The sequence below is a fragment of the Heterodontus francisci genome, chromosome 15, assembly GCF_036365525.1.
Source record: "Heterodontus francisci isolate sHetFra1 chromosome 15, sHetFra1.hap1, whole genome shotgun sequence".
Classification (NCBI taxonomy): Eukaryota; Metazoa; Chordata; class Chondrichthyes; order Heterodontiformes; family Heterodontidae; genus Heterodontus; species Heterodontus francisci.
In genome coordinates, this window is record NC_090385.1 from 17,335,234 (window position 1) to 17,352,592 (window position 17,359).

At 44.4% G+C, this 17,359-nt stretch overlaps 1 protein-coding gene across 4 annotated transcripts in view; it reads right to left on the reverse strand.

Moving 5' to 3' along the window:
• Window positions 1–1,201, reverse strand: part of mtmr1b (myotubularin related protein 1b) — an 85,575-nt gene extending 84,374 nt beyond the window's left edge. For all 4 annotated transcript variants that reach the window (XM_068047159.1, XM_068047157.1, XM_068047158.1 and 1 more), the window contains exon 1: window positions 997–1,201. In XM_068047159.1, coding sequence (XP_067903260.1) covers window positions 997–1,091 — 95 coding nt within the window. In that variant the 5' untranslated portion in view covers window positions 1,092–1,201. The remainder of the gene's footprint in view (window positions 1–996) is intronic.
• Between the last annotated feature and the right edge of the window lie 16,158 nt (window positions 1,202–17,359).

Sequence of the window (17,359 nt, forward strand, 5' to 3'; positions counted from 1 at the left end):
TTTAGAAATGTTCACATATAAATGTGTACATTCCAAAACCAAGAGTTGTTAACAGCACAACTGTGTGTCACTACACAGTGCATACGGGGCTAGAGACCGAGCTCTGTGCACTCGATCCAGGCTCCATGTCCAGCTGTATCCCAGACTCCCTGCACTGACCAATCCCAATGAAACTGCAGCCGGGGATCTGTGCACTGTGCCCAGGATCCCAATGCAACTGAAGCCGGGGATCTGTGCACTGTGCCCGGGATCCCAATGAAACTGCAGCCGGGGATCTGTGCACCGTGCCCGGGATCCCAATGCAACTACAGCCGCGGATCTGTGCACCGTGCCCGGGATCCCAATGCAAATGCAGCGGGGGATCTGTGCACTGTGCCCGGGATCCCAATGCAACTGCAGCCGGGGATCTGTGCACTGTGCCCAGGATCCCAATGCAACTGCAGCCGGGGATCTGTGCACTGTGCCCAGGATCCCAATGCAAATGCAGCGGGGGATCTGTGCACTGTGCCCGGGATCCCAATGAAACTGCAGCCGCGGATCTGTGCACCGTGCCCGGGATCCCAATGAAACTGCAGCCAGGGATCTGTGCACTGTGCCCGGGATCCCAATGCAAATGCAGCGGGGGATCTGTGCACTGTGCCCGGGATCCCAATGAAACTGCAGCCGCGGATCTGTGCACCGTGCCCGGGATCCCAATGAAACTGCAGCCGGGGATCTGTGCACCGTGCCCGGGATCCCAATGCAACTGAAGCCGGGGATCTGTGCACCGTGCCCGGGATCCCAATGCAAATGCAGCGGGGGATCTGTGTACTGTGCCCGGAATCCCAATGCAACTACAGCCGGGGTGCACTGTGCCCGGGATCCCAATGCAACTGAAGCCGGGGATCTGTGCACCGTGCCCGGGGTCCCAATGCAACTGCAGCCGAGGTTAACCGTGCTCCACAGCCGTCTGGGTCGCTCTCTGCTCCCGCTGTCGGCCCGGTCCGGCCTCCCTACCTGTCCTGTGAATCCACACTCGCTTGCCCGGAACCACTCGGCAGCCGCGGCGGTTTCTTGGCGGCCAGGCTCTCGGAACTGACCAGTCTGTCCATGGCTCCGGGCTTTTTGTTGGCCCTTAGGTCGGATTTCCTCTCCCGGGCCGGCGCTGCACAGCTCAGCTTCGCTCGGGCGCTTCCTCTTCCTGTAGCGGAGGCGAGTCAGAGTTCAGACGCCAGCCGGCGGAGACAGAGTTACAGCCAGACTGACAGCTGTCAATCAACGGGAACGAGGGCTGTCAATCAGTGGGAGTGACAGCTGTCAATCAGCGGGAGTGACAACTCCATCCCCAAACCCGGGGGCAAGATAACCTGCTTCGCTGCAAAGATCGCACCGTGATTGCCCAAACTCACATCTCCCTTTACACATTTCAATGAATTTTTAATCTCCGTTGCCCTACTCCGTTCAACTATCATTCCCAACTTATTTCCTTGCAACATGTCCATTACCACGATGTTATTTGCATTGTTTTGAATCAAATCTACTGTTAGATTCAACAGCAAAAAAAAACCCAAAATGGATTTCAGTAAGATGCAGACAAAATAACAATCCCATTTTTTCTTCGGTTAGATACAAAGGAAGCTTTAAGACTAATTTGTTTGCACTAACAATCCTGATTTTTCTTTTAAATTGAAGATGCAAATTCTCTACATTCGCTTACAAAAATATTGCATATTTTACATTTTTCTCTACAGTTTAAAAATTATGTAGAGAGCAGCCCAAAATACTGGAATTGATTCAAACAACTACGTTTGGCCTGCAAAATTCAAGTTACCAAATAAGGTCAGGTTATTGGTTCAGGGCTCACAGCAAAGGGCAGGAACACTGATGTTATCAACCTCCCCATAATATTTTTACACAAAAAAAAATCAAATACGCTATCATGCGGCTGTCTAGACATAATACATCCTGTAATTTTCTTGTTCGGCACAGCCTACATTTCCTGCAATTTTATATTTAATGCATGTCCGATGACTATTGTATCCCAAGCTTGGTTCGCTGTCAGTTCACTTGCACCCTGGGTCACCGGTTTGCAGCATGATCTTTTAATTTTATAAATCCATTAGAGATTTTTCTTTCTTATTACATGACTGAAATGTCTAACACTGATGAGCAAAATACTGCAGAGCAATATTTGTTCCAATTCCATTGCATTTACTGTCTTGTTTTTAAAAATAGAATTTTGCTTCATTATTCATAAGTACGGCAACATGATATCATTGCTATAACAGAAACTTGGCTTAAAGAGGGGCAAAAATGGCAGCTCAACATCCCTGGATATAGAGTTTTCAGGTGGGATAGAGAGGGGCATAAAAAAGGAGGGGTGTAGCATTATTGGTTAAGGAATCAATACAGCTTTGAGGAGGGATGATATACTAAATGAATCATCAAATGAGGCCATATGGGTTGAGCTCAGAAACAGAAAAAAGGGGCAGCCACATTACTAGGAGTGTACTATAGACGCCCAAATAGTGAGAGGGAGATAGAAGAACAAATATGTAGGCAAATTTCTGAGTGCAAAAACAAAAGGGCAGTAATAGTTGAAGATTTCAACTACCATAATATCAACTGGGATACAACAGTGTGAAGGACACAAAGGGCACAACATTCTTGAATTGCATTCAAGAGAACTTTTTTAGCCAGCACAGAACAGGCCCAACGAGAGGGGGTGCAATTCTAGATTTAGTCTTCAGAAATGAAGCTGGGCAAGTGGATGAAGTAGCAGTGGGTGACCATTTTGGAGATAGTGACCATAATACAGTTAGTTTTAGAAAAATCATGGAAAAGGATAAAGACAGAACAAGAGGATAAGTTCTAAATTGGGGGAAGGTAAATTTTACAGAGCTGAGAGGTGACCTGGTGAAAGTGGACTGGATACAGCTACTTGAAGGAAAATCGGTGGCAAACCAGTGGGAGACATTCAAAAGTAAGATTCTACAGGTACAGTGTAGACATGTCCCCATGAAGAATAACGGTGGTACGGCCAAATCTAAAGCCCCTGGTTATCCAGAAGCATACAGGGTTAGATAAAGCAGAAAAAGAAAGCTTATGAGGGTCTTAAAAAACTAAATACTTTAGAAAGCCTAGAGGAATATAGAAAGTGCAGGGGTGAAGTAAAAAAGGAAATTAGGAAAGTAAAGAGAGGACATGAAAAAATATTGGCAGGTAAAATCAAGGAAAATCCAAAGATGTTTTAACAGTACATTAAGAGCAAGAGGATAACTAAGGAAAGGGTAGGGCCTATCAGAGATGTACAAGGGAACTTATGCGTGGATACAGAAGATGTGGACAGGATTCTTAATGAGTTTTTCTGTCTCTGTCTTCACAAAGGAGAGGGATGATGCAGACATTATAGTAATAGAGGAGTTTGAAATATTCGATATGATAAGCATAATGAGAGAGTAAGTACTAGAGGGTCTGACATCCTTGAAAGTGGATAAATCACCCGGGCCAAATGGATTGTATCTTCCTGGAACAGAGGCCCAACCAGTCCCCATCCACCAACACCCTCCTCCGCCTGGCTGAACTTGTTCTCACATTGAACAACTTCTCCTTCAACTCCATGCATTTCCTTCAAGTAAAAGGTGTCGCTATGGGTACCCGCATGGGTCCTAGTTATGCCTGTCTTTTTGTGGGATATGTCGAGCATTCTTTGTTCCAGTCCTACTCAGGCCCCCTCCCCCAACTCTTTTTCCGGTACATTGATGACTGTATCGGTGCCGTTTCCTGCTCCCGCCGCGAACTAGAAAACTTTATCAACTTTGCTTCCAATTTCCACCCTTCTCTCACCTTTACATGGTCCATCTCTGACACTTCCCTTCCCTTCCTCGACTTCTCTGTCTCCATCTCTGGGGATAGGTTGTTTACCAATATCCATTATAAGCCCACTGACTCCCACAGCTACCCCGACTACACTTCTTCACACCCTACCTCCTGTAAGGACTCTATTCCATTCTCCCAGTTTCTCCGTCTCCGACGCATCTGCTCTGATGATGCTACCTTCCATGACGGTGCTTCTGATATGACCTTTTTCCTCAACCGAGGATTTCCCCCCACTGTGGTTGACAGGGCCCTCAACCGTGTCCGACCCATTCCCCGCACCTCTACCCTCACCCCTTCCCCTCCCTCCCAGAACCGTGACAGGGTTCCCCTTGTCCTCACTTTTCATCCCACCAGCCTCCATATCCAAAGGATCATCCTCCGCCATTTTCGCCACCTCCAGCGTGATGCCACTACCAGTCGCATCTTCCCCTCCCTTCCCCTGTCAGCATTCCGAAGAGATCGTTCCCTCCGCGACACCCTGGTCCACTCCTCCATTACCCCCACCACCTCGTCCCCGTCCCAGGGCACCTTCCCTTGCAATCGCAGGAGGTGTAATACCTGCCCATTTACCTCCTCTCTCCTCACTATCCCAGGCCCCAAACACTCCTTTCAGGTGAAGCAGCGATTTACTTGTACTTCTTTCAATGTAGTATACTGTATTCGCTGCTCACAGTGTGGTCTCCTCTACATTGGGGAGACCAAGCGCAGACTGGGTGACCGCTTTGCGGAACATCTCCGCTCAGTCCGCAAGCAGGACCCTGAGCTTCCGGTTGCTTGCCATTTCAACACTCCCCCCTGCTCTCATGCTCACATCTCTGTCCTGGGATTGCTGCAGTGTTCCAGTGAACATCAACGCAAGCTCGAGAAACAGCATCTCATCTACCGATTAGGCACACTACAGCCTGCCGGACTGAACATTGAGTTCAATAATTTCAGAGCATGACAGCCCCCCACTTTACTTTCATTTTTAGTCATTTTTAGTTATTTTTTCTTCCTTTTTTTTTGCATTCCTTTTTACATTTTTTACAATATTTTTTTGCATTTATTTCATTTCATCTTAGTTTGTTCAGTTTGCTTACCCACTGTTTTTTTCAGGTTGTTTTTCTTCAGGTTTGCACTTGCTGATGTTCAATATTCAGTATATTCACACCTAATCTGTACTAATGCTTTGTCTTTCAACACACCATTAACATATTGTTTGCCTTTGCTCCGTGACCTTTTGGTCAGCTATCTGGTCCAATCTGCACCTTCTCCTTTGTTATCTCTTGCCCAACCCCCACCTCACTTGTTTATAATCTGTGACTTTTCTAATATTTGTCAGTTCCGAAGAAGGGTCACTGACCCGAAACGTTAACTCTGCTTCTCTTTCCACAGATGCTGCCAGACCTGCTGAGTGAATCCAGCATTTCTTGTTTTTGTTTCAGATTTCCAGCATCCGCAGTATTTTGCTTTTATTATTATGGATTGTATCCCAGGTTGTTAAAGGAAGCCAGGGAGGAAATAACAGATGCTCTGAGGATCATCTTCAAATCCTCACTAGATACAGGCAAGGCACCAGAGGATTGGAGGTCTGTGAACGTTGTACCATTGTTTAAAAAGGGTGCGAGGGATAGGCCAAATAATTATAGGCCAGTCAGTCTGACCTCAGTAGTGGGCAAATTATTAGAATCAATTCTGAGAGATAGGATAAACTGTCACTTCGAAAGGCACGGTTTTACGACTGTTAATTCAGTCCCACTACTCCACAGGCCGTAGCATATCAAATAAAGTTTCCCACCTACCGAAGAATAGCCAAATTAAACACTATTTTTCCCCCAGAATAAAGCACAGCAAACCAGGTTTCTTTAAACAACAACATTAACTATTTATTAGAAAAGAAATGATAAGTCTTAACTACTAACAAGATATATCTATATATATGATAAAACTCCTTAATTCCTTAAGCCTCATGCACACACCCATACATTCAAAAAGAAACCAGTTAACCTGGAAAAAAGATTTCTGGTTTACAGCTGTTTCTTAGGAATAGAAAGAATAATAAAAGTAATTGGGGTTTACGTTCTGATAGGATGTTTTTGGTACAGGGAGGTTTCCAGAGTCAAATAGTCAGATGCCACTCGAAGTCTCTCAAGGTGAACTTGATTAACAGTCTGTGATGGGCAGGCATTCACGGCAATTTAACTGCAGCAGGCATCATGTAGGTCTTCCATCAGGGGTGTAGCAACAGTTCTGCTTGGGTTTTGAAGCAGCAGTCTAGTAGAAGAAGAATTCTTCAGATTTCAGGATTTCTCAGTGCACAGGAGGCAGCAGGAATCTCACTAGATGCAGGAATTCTTCAGAGACCAGAGGCAACAGGAATCTGCCACCTTTCAAACACAGGATTCGTTTGCAAGTCTACTTTACAGAGAGCAGTAACACTTTTCTGGGTCTTTTCTCTCTTGCTCCAGGCAGGTCAAAACAAAAATTTCAAATGCCTGCCCTTTGTCCAATTCACAGACTTTTTAAAGGGTCCAGGGTAAAAAAAAAGAATCTTCCTGTACATGGTCACATGTCCAGACACAGTGTCTCCCCTAGTTCAAAAGCTGCTCTGAAGAAAGGTCAAATCCCTGGGGTTTCCTTGAAACTGCTGGCCTTCCTGCCCTTGTACACCCATAAAGTTCAATTCTTGTTCTGAATTTCCTTTCAAAACATTGCAGGAATTCCAATTTTTTACAGGTGTCTTCCACTGAGCAATAAAAATCCTTTGATCAGTTTTGTAAAACACATAGAAGTCAAAGATTTTAGTACAAAAATAAAAACCTTTTATAATGACAGATTAATCAGGGATAGTCAGCATGGATTTGTTAAGGGAAGGTCATGTCTTACTAACTTAATTGAATTTTTTCAAGAAGTAACAAGGAGGATTGATGAGGGTAGTGCAGTGGATGTGGTCTACATGGATTCTAGTCAGGCCTTTGACAAGGTCACACATGGCAGACTGGTCAGAAAAATAAAAGCCCATGGAGTACAGGGGAATGTGGCAAGTTGGATCCAAAATTGGCTCAGTAACAGGAAACAAAGGGTAGTCGTCGACAGATGTTTTTGTGAATGGAAGGCAGTTTCCAGTGGGGTTCCACAAGGCTGAATGTTGGATTCCTTGCTGTTTGTGGTATATATTAATGATTTGGACTTAAATGTGAGAGGCATGATTGGGAAATTTGCAGATGACACAAAAATTGGCTGTGTAGTTGATAGTGAACAGGATAGCTGTAGAATCCAGAATGATATCAATGGTTTGGTTGAGTGGGCGGAAAAGTGGCAAATGGAATTCTATCCGGAGAAGTGTGAGGTAATGCATTTGGGGAGAGCAAACAAAGCAAGGGAATACACAATAAATGGGAGGATATTGAGAGGGGTAGAAGAAGTGAGAGACCTTGGAGTGCATGTCCACAGATCCCTGAAGGTGGCAGGACAGGTAGATAGAGTGGTGAAGAAGGCATATGGAATGCTTTCCTTTATTGGCTGAGGTATAGAATACAAAAGCAGGGATGTAATGCTGGAACTGTATAAAACACGGGTTAGGCCGCGGCTGGAGTATTGTGTACAGTTCTGGTCACCACATTACAGAAAGGACATAATTGCTCTTGAGAGAGTACAAAGGAAATTTACAAGAATGTTGCCAGGGCTTGAAAATTGCAGCTATGAGGAAAGATTGGATAGGCTAGGGTTATTTTCCCTAGAAGAGAGGAGGCTGAGGGATGACTTAATTGAGGTGTACAAAATTATGAGGGGCCTAATTAGACAGGAAGGACCCGTTTCCCCTAGCAGAGAGGTAAATTACCAGGGGGCACAAATTTAAGGTGATTGGTAGAAGGATTAGAGGGGACATGAGGAAAAACTTTTTCACCAAGAGGTTGGTGGATGTCTGGAATTCATTGCCTGGAATGGTGGTGGAGGCAGAAACCCTCAACTCATTTAAAAGGTACCTGGACATGCACCTGAAGTGCTGTAACCTGCAAGGCTATGGACCAGGTGGGATTAGATTGGGTGGCTAGTTTTATCAGCAGGCGCAGACACGATGGACTGAGTAGCCTCCTTCTGTGCTGTAACTTCTATGGTTCAATGGTATGTTTTTGCATCAGTGACATCAGACTAACATTGTTACACATTGCATATAGTCTAGTCTGATAATCTTAGCCCTGTGGATCTCTAAAAAGGGTAATGCTGGTAGTACTAATTGTGTATTTGCTACATTCAATGTACATAATTTGCCATTAGCTCGACATCCGCAAATGAGTAAATTATCCAGTTTTTGACCGACTGTTGCAGACTGGTACATACTGAGGGATGCACTAAAGCTTGGGACAGCTGCCACAAAGGCTCAATGAGGAAAGGTGTAAGGTCCTCCCATCATAGTATACCGAGGGGCTGGAAACCGTTTAAAACTTCTTGAGTTGCATGCACCAGAGAATGTTTGACAAGAAATGTAAAAGTACATTGTAAATAGCACCTGAAACATCAAGTGTAGTGAGGCATCTCATGTACTGTGTTGAAAGAACCTGATCTGTATTACACTTTATGTAATGTCAAATTTGAACTGTGTTACGACCAGGTGAGAAATGTTTTGAGCTCCCCTTTTTCTGAATCCTTGTTCACAGTTTCCAATATAAGGCAAAGAAATGCACACAAACAGGCTTGCTTTGGTTTAAAGCAGAAAGATTAAATTTATTAAACCATAAACTTAAACACTATTATGGTTAACGCCTATGGATAATATGACACGCCCACACTAGCATGCCCAAGCGATACACACATGCAAAAAGGGACAGAAAAGAGCAGAAGAAGAGATAAGTAGAACAGTTTGAGGCAATCTCTTGTTACTGTGCTTCAAGCTCACTGTAGTCCTGGATTGAAGATATGATCTTGCGTTTCATTGGGGCTCAGTGCTCCTTTTACACCTTGTTCACGTAGAAGACTTTTTCTCTCTCTGAGTTTACATGTCTTCAATGGTTTCAGTTCCCTGAGAGATGAGCGGGCAGGAGAGGAGAGGTCTTCTCAAACCAGGAGCCAGGAGCTTTCTGAGTTTGACTCCTTTGTTGGAAGTTCAAATCTCAACAGCCAGCTAGTCATGTGACTAAAACTGGTCTGTTCACTTCTTCTGTGTACTGGGGAAGCAACGGCTGGGTCCCTTTTGTTCAATCACTGCTAGTACTATGCACATGTCCTTCCAGTCAGGGTCTTGCAATTTTACGTTTTAGTGTGCATGTGGCGAAATAATGTGTGCCTGAGTCTTGGCAGGTGGGGGGTTTGCTTGACACCTCCACACCCAGGGGAATGAAATGCAATTTGAAGAAAAACGGCATATTTCATTACAGAGTTTGAGAGAAATATAAGGTACAGAAAGAAAAACCATGCATTTCTCTCTTTCATTTCCATTCGTTCGCCAATCTTAAAGCCTATTAAAAATGGTATTTTCAGGGTGCCAGGGCTGCTTTCATTTTCTCTTTTTTTTTTTCTTAGGAGAGTTATTAGGGTCAGGGAGGTCTATCCTGAACTCTTTGAATCATGCAAAGACTGTTGGCTTCAGGGGATGGGTGGTTCCTTTTTCCTCTGACTGTGGGGGAGGAGTCTTTGTTACTCTCCCCTTTGTTTTCTGGGACACTCCTACCTGCAGGTATTTGTGCAGACTTAACTGCATTGTCCTGTGACACTTCGACTAGGTGAGGCATCACCCTCATGGTTTCTCTGCTCCCGAGAGGTCTCTCTTTGTCTCTGCAGGTTCCTGTAAATGCTGCTAACAACTCTGGTGGGGTACGTCTAGAGTTTGCATTCACATAGGAGGATGTGAAGTCTAGCTTTTCACATTTTTCGGGGTTGGTTCACCATCAGTAGGGATTTTCATCCGGGATTCTTCCCTGACTTCCTTTAACTTGCCCTCTTGGTCACTTTTCCCCCTTTCTCTTTCTAAACCTTTGCCAGCCGTGTGCCTGCCTTTCCCCTTTTGTTCTCAGCGGGGGTCCCTTACAGTTCATCAGCCCTGTGCTGGAGTTTCCTCCTAACAGAGGTACAGGACTTAGGATTGCAGGTTTCACTGTATGTTGGGGTTTCCCCTCAACCTGGCACATGTGGCAACTCCTGCATTACTCCAACACATCTTTGTGGAGTTTTGACCAGTCACACCCACTGTCTTATGCGGGTTTTGGTCTTTCATATACCAGCATATACAGCCACTGTAGTCTCGTGGGCCCTTCTTAATATTTCTCTCCTGTACCTCTGTGGCACCACTACTGTTCACCCCTTGCCCTCACGTCTGTGAGGAGAACTTCATTTCCTCATCAGTACCTCATTCTTTAAATAGTAGCAATCAGGGACTCCCTCTGCTTCACTTTCAGACTGGGCAGGCTGTGCTAACTCTTGCAATACTGGGTCGTCTTGCTGAGCCTCACCAAGGGAAAATCCATTTAATTCATTCCCTGGGACTCCTAATTTTCCAAAGAAAGTCTCGGACAGGCAGACCTCATGGTTATTTGTCTGCAGTCGTAATGCAGTCTCCTCTGGGGGAGTTGGTTCGATCATGGCCTGATATACTGATATACCACATTCAGGGACACTGCAGGGTACCATCTCCTACCACTGCCCTGTCTCTCTGACCTCCTGTGGTCTTTCTTTCACTACTGGGGGGGGGGGGGGGGGGGGAGGGGTCTACCACCTTCACCCCTGCCAGATCATTACCCAAGAGCAGGTCAGTCCCGTCCACAGGCAAACTATGGACAACTCCTACAGTCACTGGTCCTGAAATTAGGTCGCACACCAGGTGTACAGATACAGGCATACACTGCCTTCCAATGCTATTTACCACCATTGTGGTGTTCACTGCACTCTCTGGGGGAAAAGATCAAGCCTTTTCCCAGTTAAAGGGATCTAGTCGCCCCGTGTCCCTAAGAATCACTATGGGCTTTCTTGCCCGACCCGAGGGATATGGGGTTTCTTTCCTTTAAAATACAAAACCCTCATAACCTTCAAGAATCCTATTAACCTTTCCTGCATTGGCTGTAGTAAGCTTCCTGGGTTGTACTCTTACTGAAGTTAAAGCCACAGCTTGTTCTGTGTTTTTCATCAGGGTCCCATCTGCACTGAGCGTGTGTGCCCTCATTAACCCTACCGGTTTTCCCTTTAGTTTCCAGCAAACAGCTTTTAAATGCCCTACTTTATTGCAATGTTAGCACACAGATCTCCGGGTCTCACTCTTGCTCTGACCACTTCTTCTGTGTATTGGGGAAGCAACGGCTGCGTCCCCATTGTTCCAACACTGATAGTACTATGCAAATGTCCTTCCAGTCAGTGTCTTGCAATTTTACGTTTTAATGTTCATGTGGCGAAATAATGTGTGCCTGAGTCTTGGCAGGTGGGTGGGGCGGGGTTTGCCTGACAACTCTTGCATAATGTATTTTCACAAATTTTATGAATAAAGTATATTTTCGGAAAAAAATTATCAAGTTTTCAGTTTAAAAACTCATATACTTAGTTCATCTGAACATCTGTTATTTTGTGTAATATATATACCTCCCTCCTTTTTATCCCTCGTGCTACTATCAAACACCACAATGCAGCTAACCTGATTAAACACGTCATACTGTGACAAGTTACACATAATCCATTCAGTTCACTATTTGGTGGCTTCCCCTATCACCTACATGTACATACTTGTTAGTCTGAATGGCTAATCATTTCACCCATTACTAACATGGACTCAAGCACATAGAGGAAACATTTTTGTATGAAATAATGGAAAAATAAACCTCACTGATAGGCAACCCTATAGCTATAGACTATATCATTAAGAATCCTTCTACTTTTTCTGTGTGGTTTGGGTCCTCTGAATCCTGAAGGCATGAATCTTGTGGGACAGTTGTACAGGCGCCAATATTGCTTACATCACCCACCTCTATCCCTGCCTAGGCTCATTGAAGCTGTCATGCTGGGTCCCCACCTGCCAAGAATGAGGCATATTAATTTTGCCATGTGGACATTAAATTTCAAATTCTTTCTAGGAAGAAGGGAAGGCTTGTTACAAGGGCTGCCGGGCACCTGGCTGGAGGACATTTGCATACCAATTGGGACAAGAGAGGTTACTTCCCTTATCCACTAATCCTAAAATGGAGTTTGATCACCAGGTATTGTGTGTAAAAGGAGAAATTCCAGGGTCTGCTAGGACAAGAGAATCCACAAACACAGAAGTGGTTACACCAGTTGGTCATGTGACTAACCTGCTGGCCAACTTGGGGAGTTTTTTGTACAGACAGTTTGAACTCAGAGAGACTGTTTGTTCCCGGACTGGGAAGACCTCTCCAGTCTGCTCCCATCTCTTTCTCACAAGCCTCTGGACCCACTGAAGACATGTAAACCTCAAGAGAGAAAAGTCGCCTACAACGAACAAGATTTAAGAAGAATACTGGGCCCCAACGAAAATCAAGACCTACCTACAATCAAGGACTCTACAGCAAGCTCGAAGAACAATAACCAAAACCATCATCAGATATTGCCTCAAACTTTTTTTATTTTATTTTATTTCTTCTGCTCTTTTCTGTCTCTATCTGCATGTGTGTATTGCGTATGCAAGCTAGCGTGGGCACATCACGTATCCGTAGGCATTAACTGAATTAGAGTTTAACTTTAATAAAGTTCAATTTTTCTTCTTTAAACCGAAGAAAACAGGTTTGGCTGGTTTCTTTGCCTTACAATTGGAAAGCAGTGAACAAGGATTCACCAAGGGGGAACTAAAAACATGGTGTGTTTAAAATTAAACCCTGTTACAGTAAGACCAGGTGAAGATTGAGAGGGAACTCCGAGACCCCTTTCTCACCTGGTTGTAACAAAGCATTAAGACACTGGGAGCCAAATTTAAAGTTCTTATCCTTTTTTATTAAAATCCCTCCATTGTCTTACTCCTCCCTACTTCTGTAACTTCCTCGAGCCCTGCAACTCCTCACCGCCCCCAATTCTGGTCTTGTGTATCTCCTTTCTTTGTCCACCATTGGTGACCATCCTGTTAATCATCTGCAGCTCACAGTTTAAAATTCATTCCCTGAAGTCTGCCCCGTCCTCCTTTGACCAAACTTTTGTCCATCTTTCCTAATTAATCTCTCCTTCCTTGGCTGAGTGTCAATTGTCCTTCCATCTCTGTGAAGCATCATGCAATGTTTTTCTCCATTAAAGGTGTTACATAAATACAAATTGTTCTTGTCAAAATCATCATTCTTCATGTCAAGCTTAGACAATGAGTATTGGCACGTTATTCAATAATAAAGAAATCAGTCAAGCTCAATCCTATCCTCCCTAGGCAGCCACTGTATAGTTTAATGATTGAAAGGGATTTTTGTTCAAAGTTCTGTTATAGACAAAAAATACTTGCCCATTATTGAAGAAAACAGCAGATGAGATATGTTGTATTCCAAAATTGGCATACAGTCTGGCCTTTGAGTACATGTAGACGAATCACTGGGATCTTTAAGAACAGTTCTTTTCAGGCGGTGTTGAGAATTAATTTAGCAGGCTTTTCTTCAAACACAGGAGACAAGATGAGTTGACACAGTGGACTTCTCAGGGTCTTTTAGAAAGGTGCTGGAAAGCTGAACTGGGTTGGGTCTTCTCTCCTTTCTTGGGAATTCTCTTCTCTCTTTGGAAGCTCTTTCCCTTTTTATTTCTTCTCTTCTCTTTGGAAGTTCTCTTCTCCAACCAACTCCAAACAATTCAAAAGAACAATCAGAAACAGAAATTCCACCTTCTGACCTGTCACTTCTCTGCACACATCTTCCCCAATTACAGGGTTGTTGTTCTATGTTTAACTTGAGTCATGTGATAATCACTAACTGTTGTTATCAAATAAAAACAAAAAGTGCTGGAAATACTCAGCAGATCTGGCAGCACCTATGGAGAGAGAAGCAAAATTAATGTTTCAGGTCAGTGACCTTTCATCAGAACTGTTGTCGTCAAACCAGTCCTCTTGATGATCCTCTTGGAAAAAGCTGGTCCAACATTTCTTCAGTTTGACTATGAATTTTGCAAAAAAATATGTTTAACAAAAACAGAAGCTCTTTCATAAAAATAGGCAACAGAAAAGGGAACCATTCCCATTGGCAATGAAGCCAGCTGCCGAACCCCAATTATTGCTGATATGTTAATTCGCATGGACTGGGCCACGCACTGCAGCTAACCATAAGCCATAGTGAGGGGGAACTTTATCAAACATTATTTATGATTTAAGTTCCATATCATATTCTGGAAAAATCACATCTTGTTCTTGTTGACCAGTTGAGTACTTAACCATAGGTAATACACCCACTACATAACACCATGCGAAGCCAAGTAAGCCTCACTTTATATAATTTTCGATGCTACTAGCAATCTTCTGTGGCATTGCTCATGGTAAACTGTATTATTGCTAATTTTATAATGGTAGGAGTATTATACCATGTAATGCACAATGCATTACTCCACTGCCAAAACGGAGCGGTGTCACTTTCAGACCACAAAGTCCAACTTGAGTAAATGATTCAAATCAATGAGTTTATTACTTAGTAAGAAATTTTGCAGGTTGTAAATTTCAAGCTCTTTGACAATGATTGAGTTTATTTTCAGAAAAAAGAAATTGTTTTACATCTGCAACAGTGCAATGTCTAGTGTGCAATGGACATGTGCTAAGCTATATATACTATCAATGTGAATGCAAAGCTCCCATAGGTCACAGGAAGTCAGGCCACAAATGTTATATCATGTAAAACACAATGGCCGCAAAATTCAATTATGTAGCACCTGTAACAGGTGAGGTTTCAGGTCCAGAATGATATCCGTGCCACGCACACACACTTCTGGTGCTGGCCATGGCAGACGCCATTTTGGGCAGGTCGTTAGCATAGACTCTAGCAGCGTACGCCAGAAGAATGCAGAGTAAGCAGTGACATCAGTCAGTGTGTAACATTGATTCAACTCTAGCGGTGCCATTTTCAACCTGAACGCTCCAACACCTCCCTCTTAATCTTGCAGAGCTGAACGTGTTCAGCAGCAGGAAGGACACTGCAATTACCCAACCCACTCCACTACCAACACTATTTGAAGGGATCTCAAGCACTTTCAGATTAATTGTTTATTGATTTCTATTGACTGGTGCTGAGTTAGTAGAGGTGTTTGGTGGCTTGTACTGTTATATAAAGTTGGTGATGTCTACAGGGAATGGTGTGACATGTGGTGATGGCCTTGGTTCTTACTTCAAGGGTTCTACTCACAACACTTGCTTCCAGTTATTGGTGCTGTAGTTTCTATCCCCCTTAACCTGCAGTATGATAGGGGAAATGAGGAGAGGCGACACAGAGGACAAGCTGCTCGAAAAGGGAGGAGGAGTGGGATAAGGGTTCTCAGTAAGAGGCCATGTCCACCCAGAGTCTTCAGGGAGCATTTCTCCTATCTCATCCTCAGCAAGGATCAGGTCGCACAACATCTCCTTTTCACGAAGGAAGTGCTCACTGACATCACCTATTGCAGACAGACCTGCAACCTCAGAGCAGTGCAAGGACAGCATTACCAGTGGTTGTATAAGTGACTGTGGCTTTCATCATCTTTGCATCAGGTTCCTTCCAGGCTGCAATACGTGATATCTCCAACATCTCACAGTTCGCCTTCCATTGCTGTGTAAGGGAGGTCACTGAAGCTCTTTTTGTAGAGAGGGGAATACATTGCATTTTCTCTTGTTAGAGGGAAGCTATTGGCAGAGCATGCACATGGCCTCACCAGGGCAGAAGACTTTCCGATGGTGTTGGGTGCCGATAACTGCATGCACGTCACTTTACGGGCATCACATGTAAATTTAGAGATGTACGACGAGTGCAAAGGGCTCCACTCCCTCAATGTCCAGCTGGTGTGCGACCATACTCAATACAACATACAGGTCAATGCCCAGTATCCTGGCAGCAGTCGTGATGCCTTTATTCTGTGCCAGTCTGCTGTACCATCAGCATTTAAGCCAACATGATAAGAAAGAGAGTGATTAGGTGATACGAGCTATCCACTGACCACTTGTCTCACAACTCTGGTGCACAACCCACACACAAATGGGTAGTATTCGTATAACAAGAGCTATGCTACCATTAAATATGTATTGAACAGACCATCAGAATGCTTAAGCAACTCCTCTACTGCCTGGACCGCTCTAAACATTCCAAAGCAACTTTATCAAACCATCCAAATTCTGTAAAAATGCCAACCACCCTCGTGCATTCCAGGTCTGCCAATGTACTAGGTATTTGTATGCACATACCCATTACCCTTTCTCTGTATAGCATACCATCGATGTATTCATTCGAGTTCTCTGGAGCAAAACTCATGTGCAACCTATGTTCTGGCAAGCTGGCCCCTGCCCTGACTGTGTGCCACATGTATCAGGTGTCTCAGTACATGCAGATCCTGTCTTTAAGCTAGCATCTAAAGTACACGGTGTCAATATCTGAGCTGGTGCCTGCGAGTGAGAGCGTAAGTGACGGTGTTTCATCATCAGTCTCTTCTTCCTCTTATATATCTTGTTTCTGCATCACTGCCTGGGCAAGCTACAGTTCTTGGGTATCTGAAAGAAAGGCACAAGGGTAGGATTGTGGTGAGGAGAGGGAGGAAACTAAGATGTGCATGCTTACACCATCTGCAGCCTGTATATCATGAGTGTGGGACGAAGGGGAAGTGGGATGTAAGGAGGATTAGCTCTGAGAATACCATCACCTTTGATGCTTTTAGACCCACCTCTAGCCACGGCCGCTCCAATGATGGCAAGCACAGTCTGCTCCAGGGGACAGGATATGCAGTTGTGGCTGTTACCTGCTAGTTATGCTGCTGCCTGGGTAGTGCACCACCTTGTCCTACAAGAGGAAAGTGTCAGTGAGCGTGGTGCAATCCGTTTGGGTGATGTCTGTCATAATTGACCAGCTAGCAGTGAGTGCAAACTGAGGGGTATGGATGTGATGCATACAGTAGTATTCACTGTGAGGGTGAGGTGAAGCCATGAAGGTGAGATGAGTCATGGCTGATAGAGATTGTTGGTAGGTAAGTGATGGGGGTATGGTCAATTTAGTGGTTGAGGCTAGTGGTGCACTTGGTAGGATATGGCATTTGAACGTAGATTCACTTACATTGACCACTCGTATGAAGTCATTGAACTTCGTGCAGCACTGCATCCAGGTCCTCAGGGCTTGACTGCTGGCAGTTATCTGCTTTCACTGCCTTCAGTGTCCGGCTGGAGGGTCTCCTGTCGATAGAGGGCTCTGCTCCTGGCCACCTCCTGCACTAAAGCTTCCAGTGCTGCATCGCAAAACCTTGTAAACATGCTATAATAAAAGCAAAATACTGCGGATGCTGGAAATCTGAAATAAAAACAAGAAATGCTGGAACCACTCAGCAGGTCTGGCAGCATGTGGAAAGAGAAGCAGAGTTAACGTTTCGGGTCAGTGACCCTTCAACGGAACTGGAACTTCATTGAAAACAT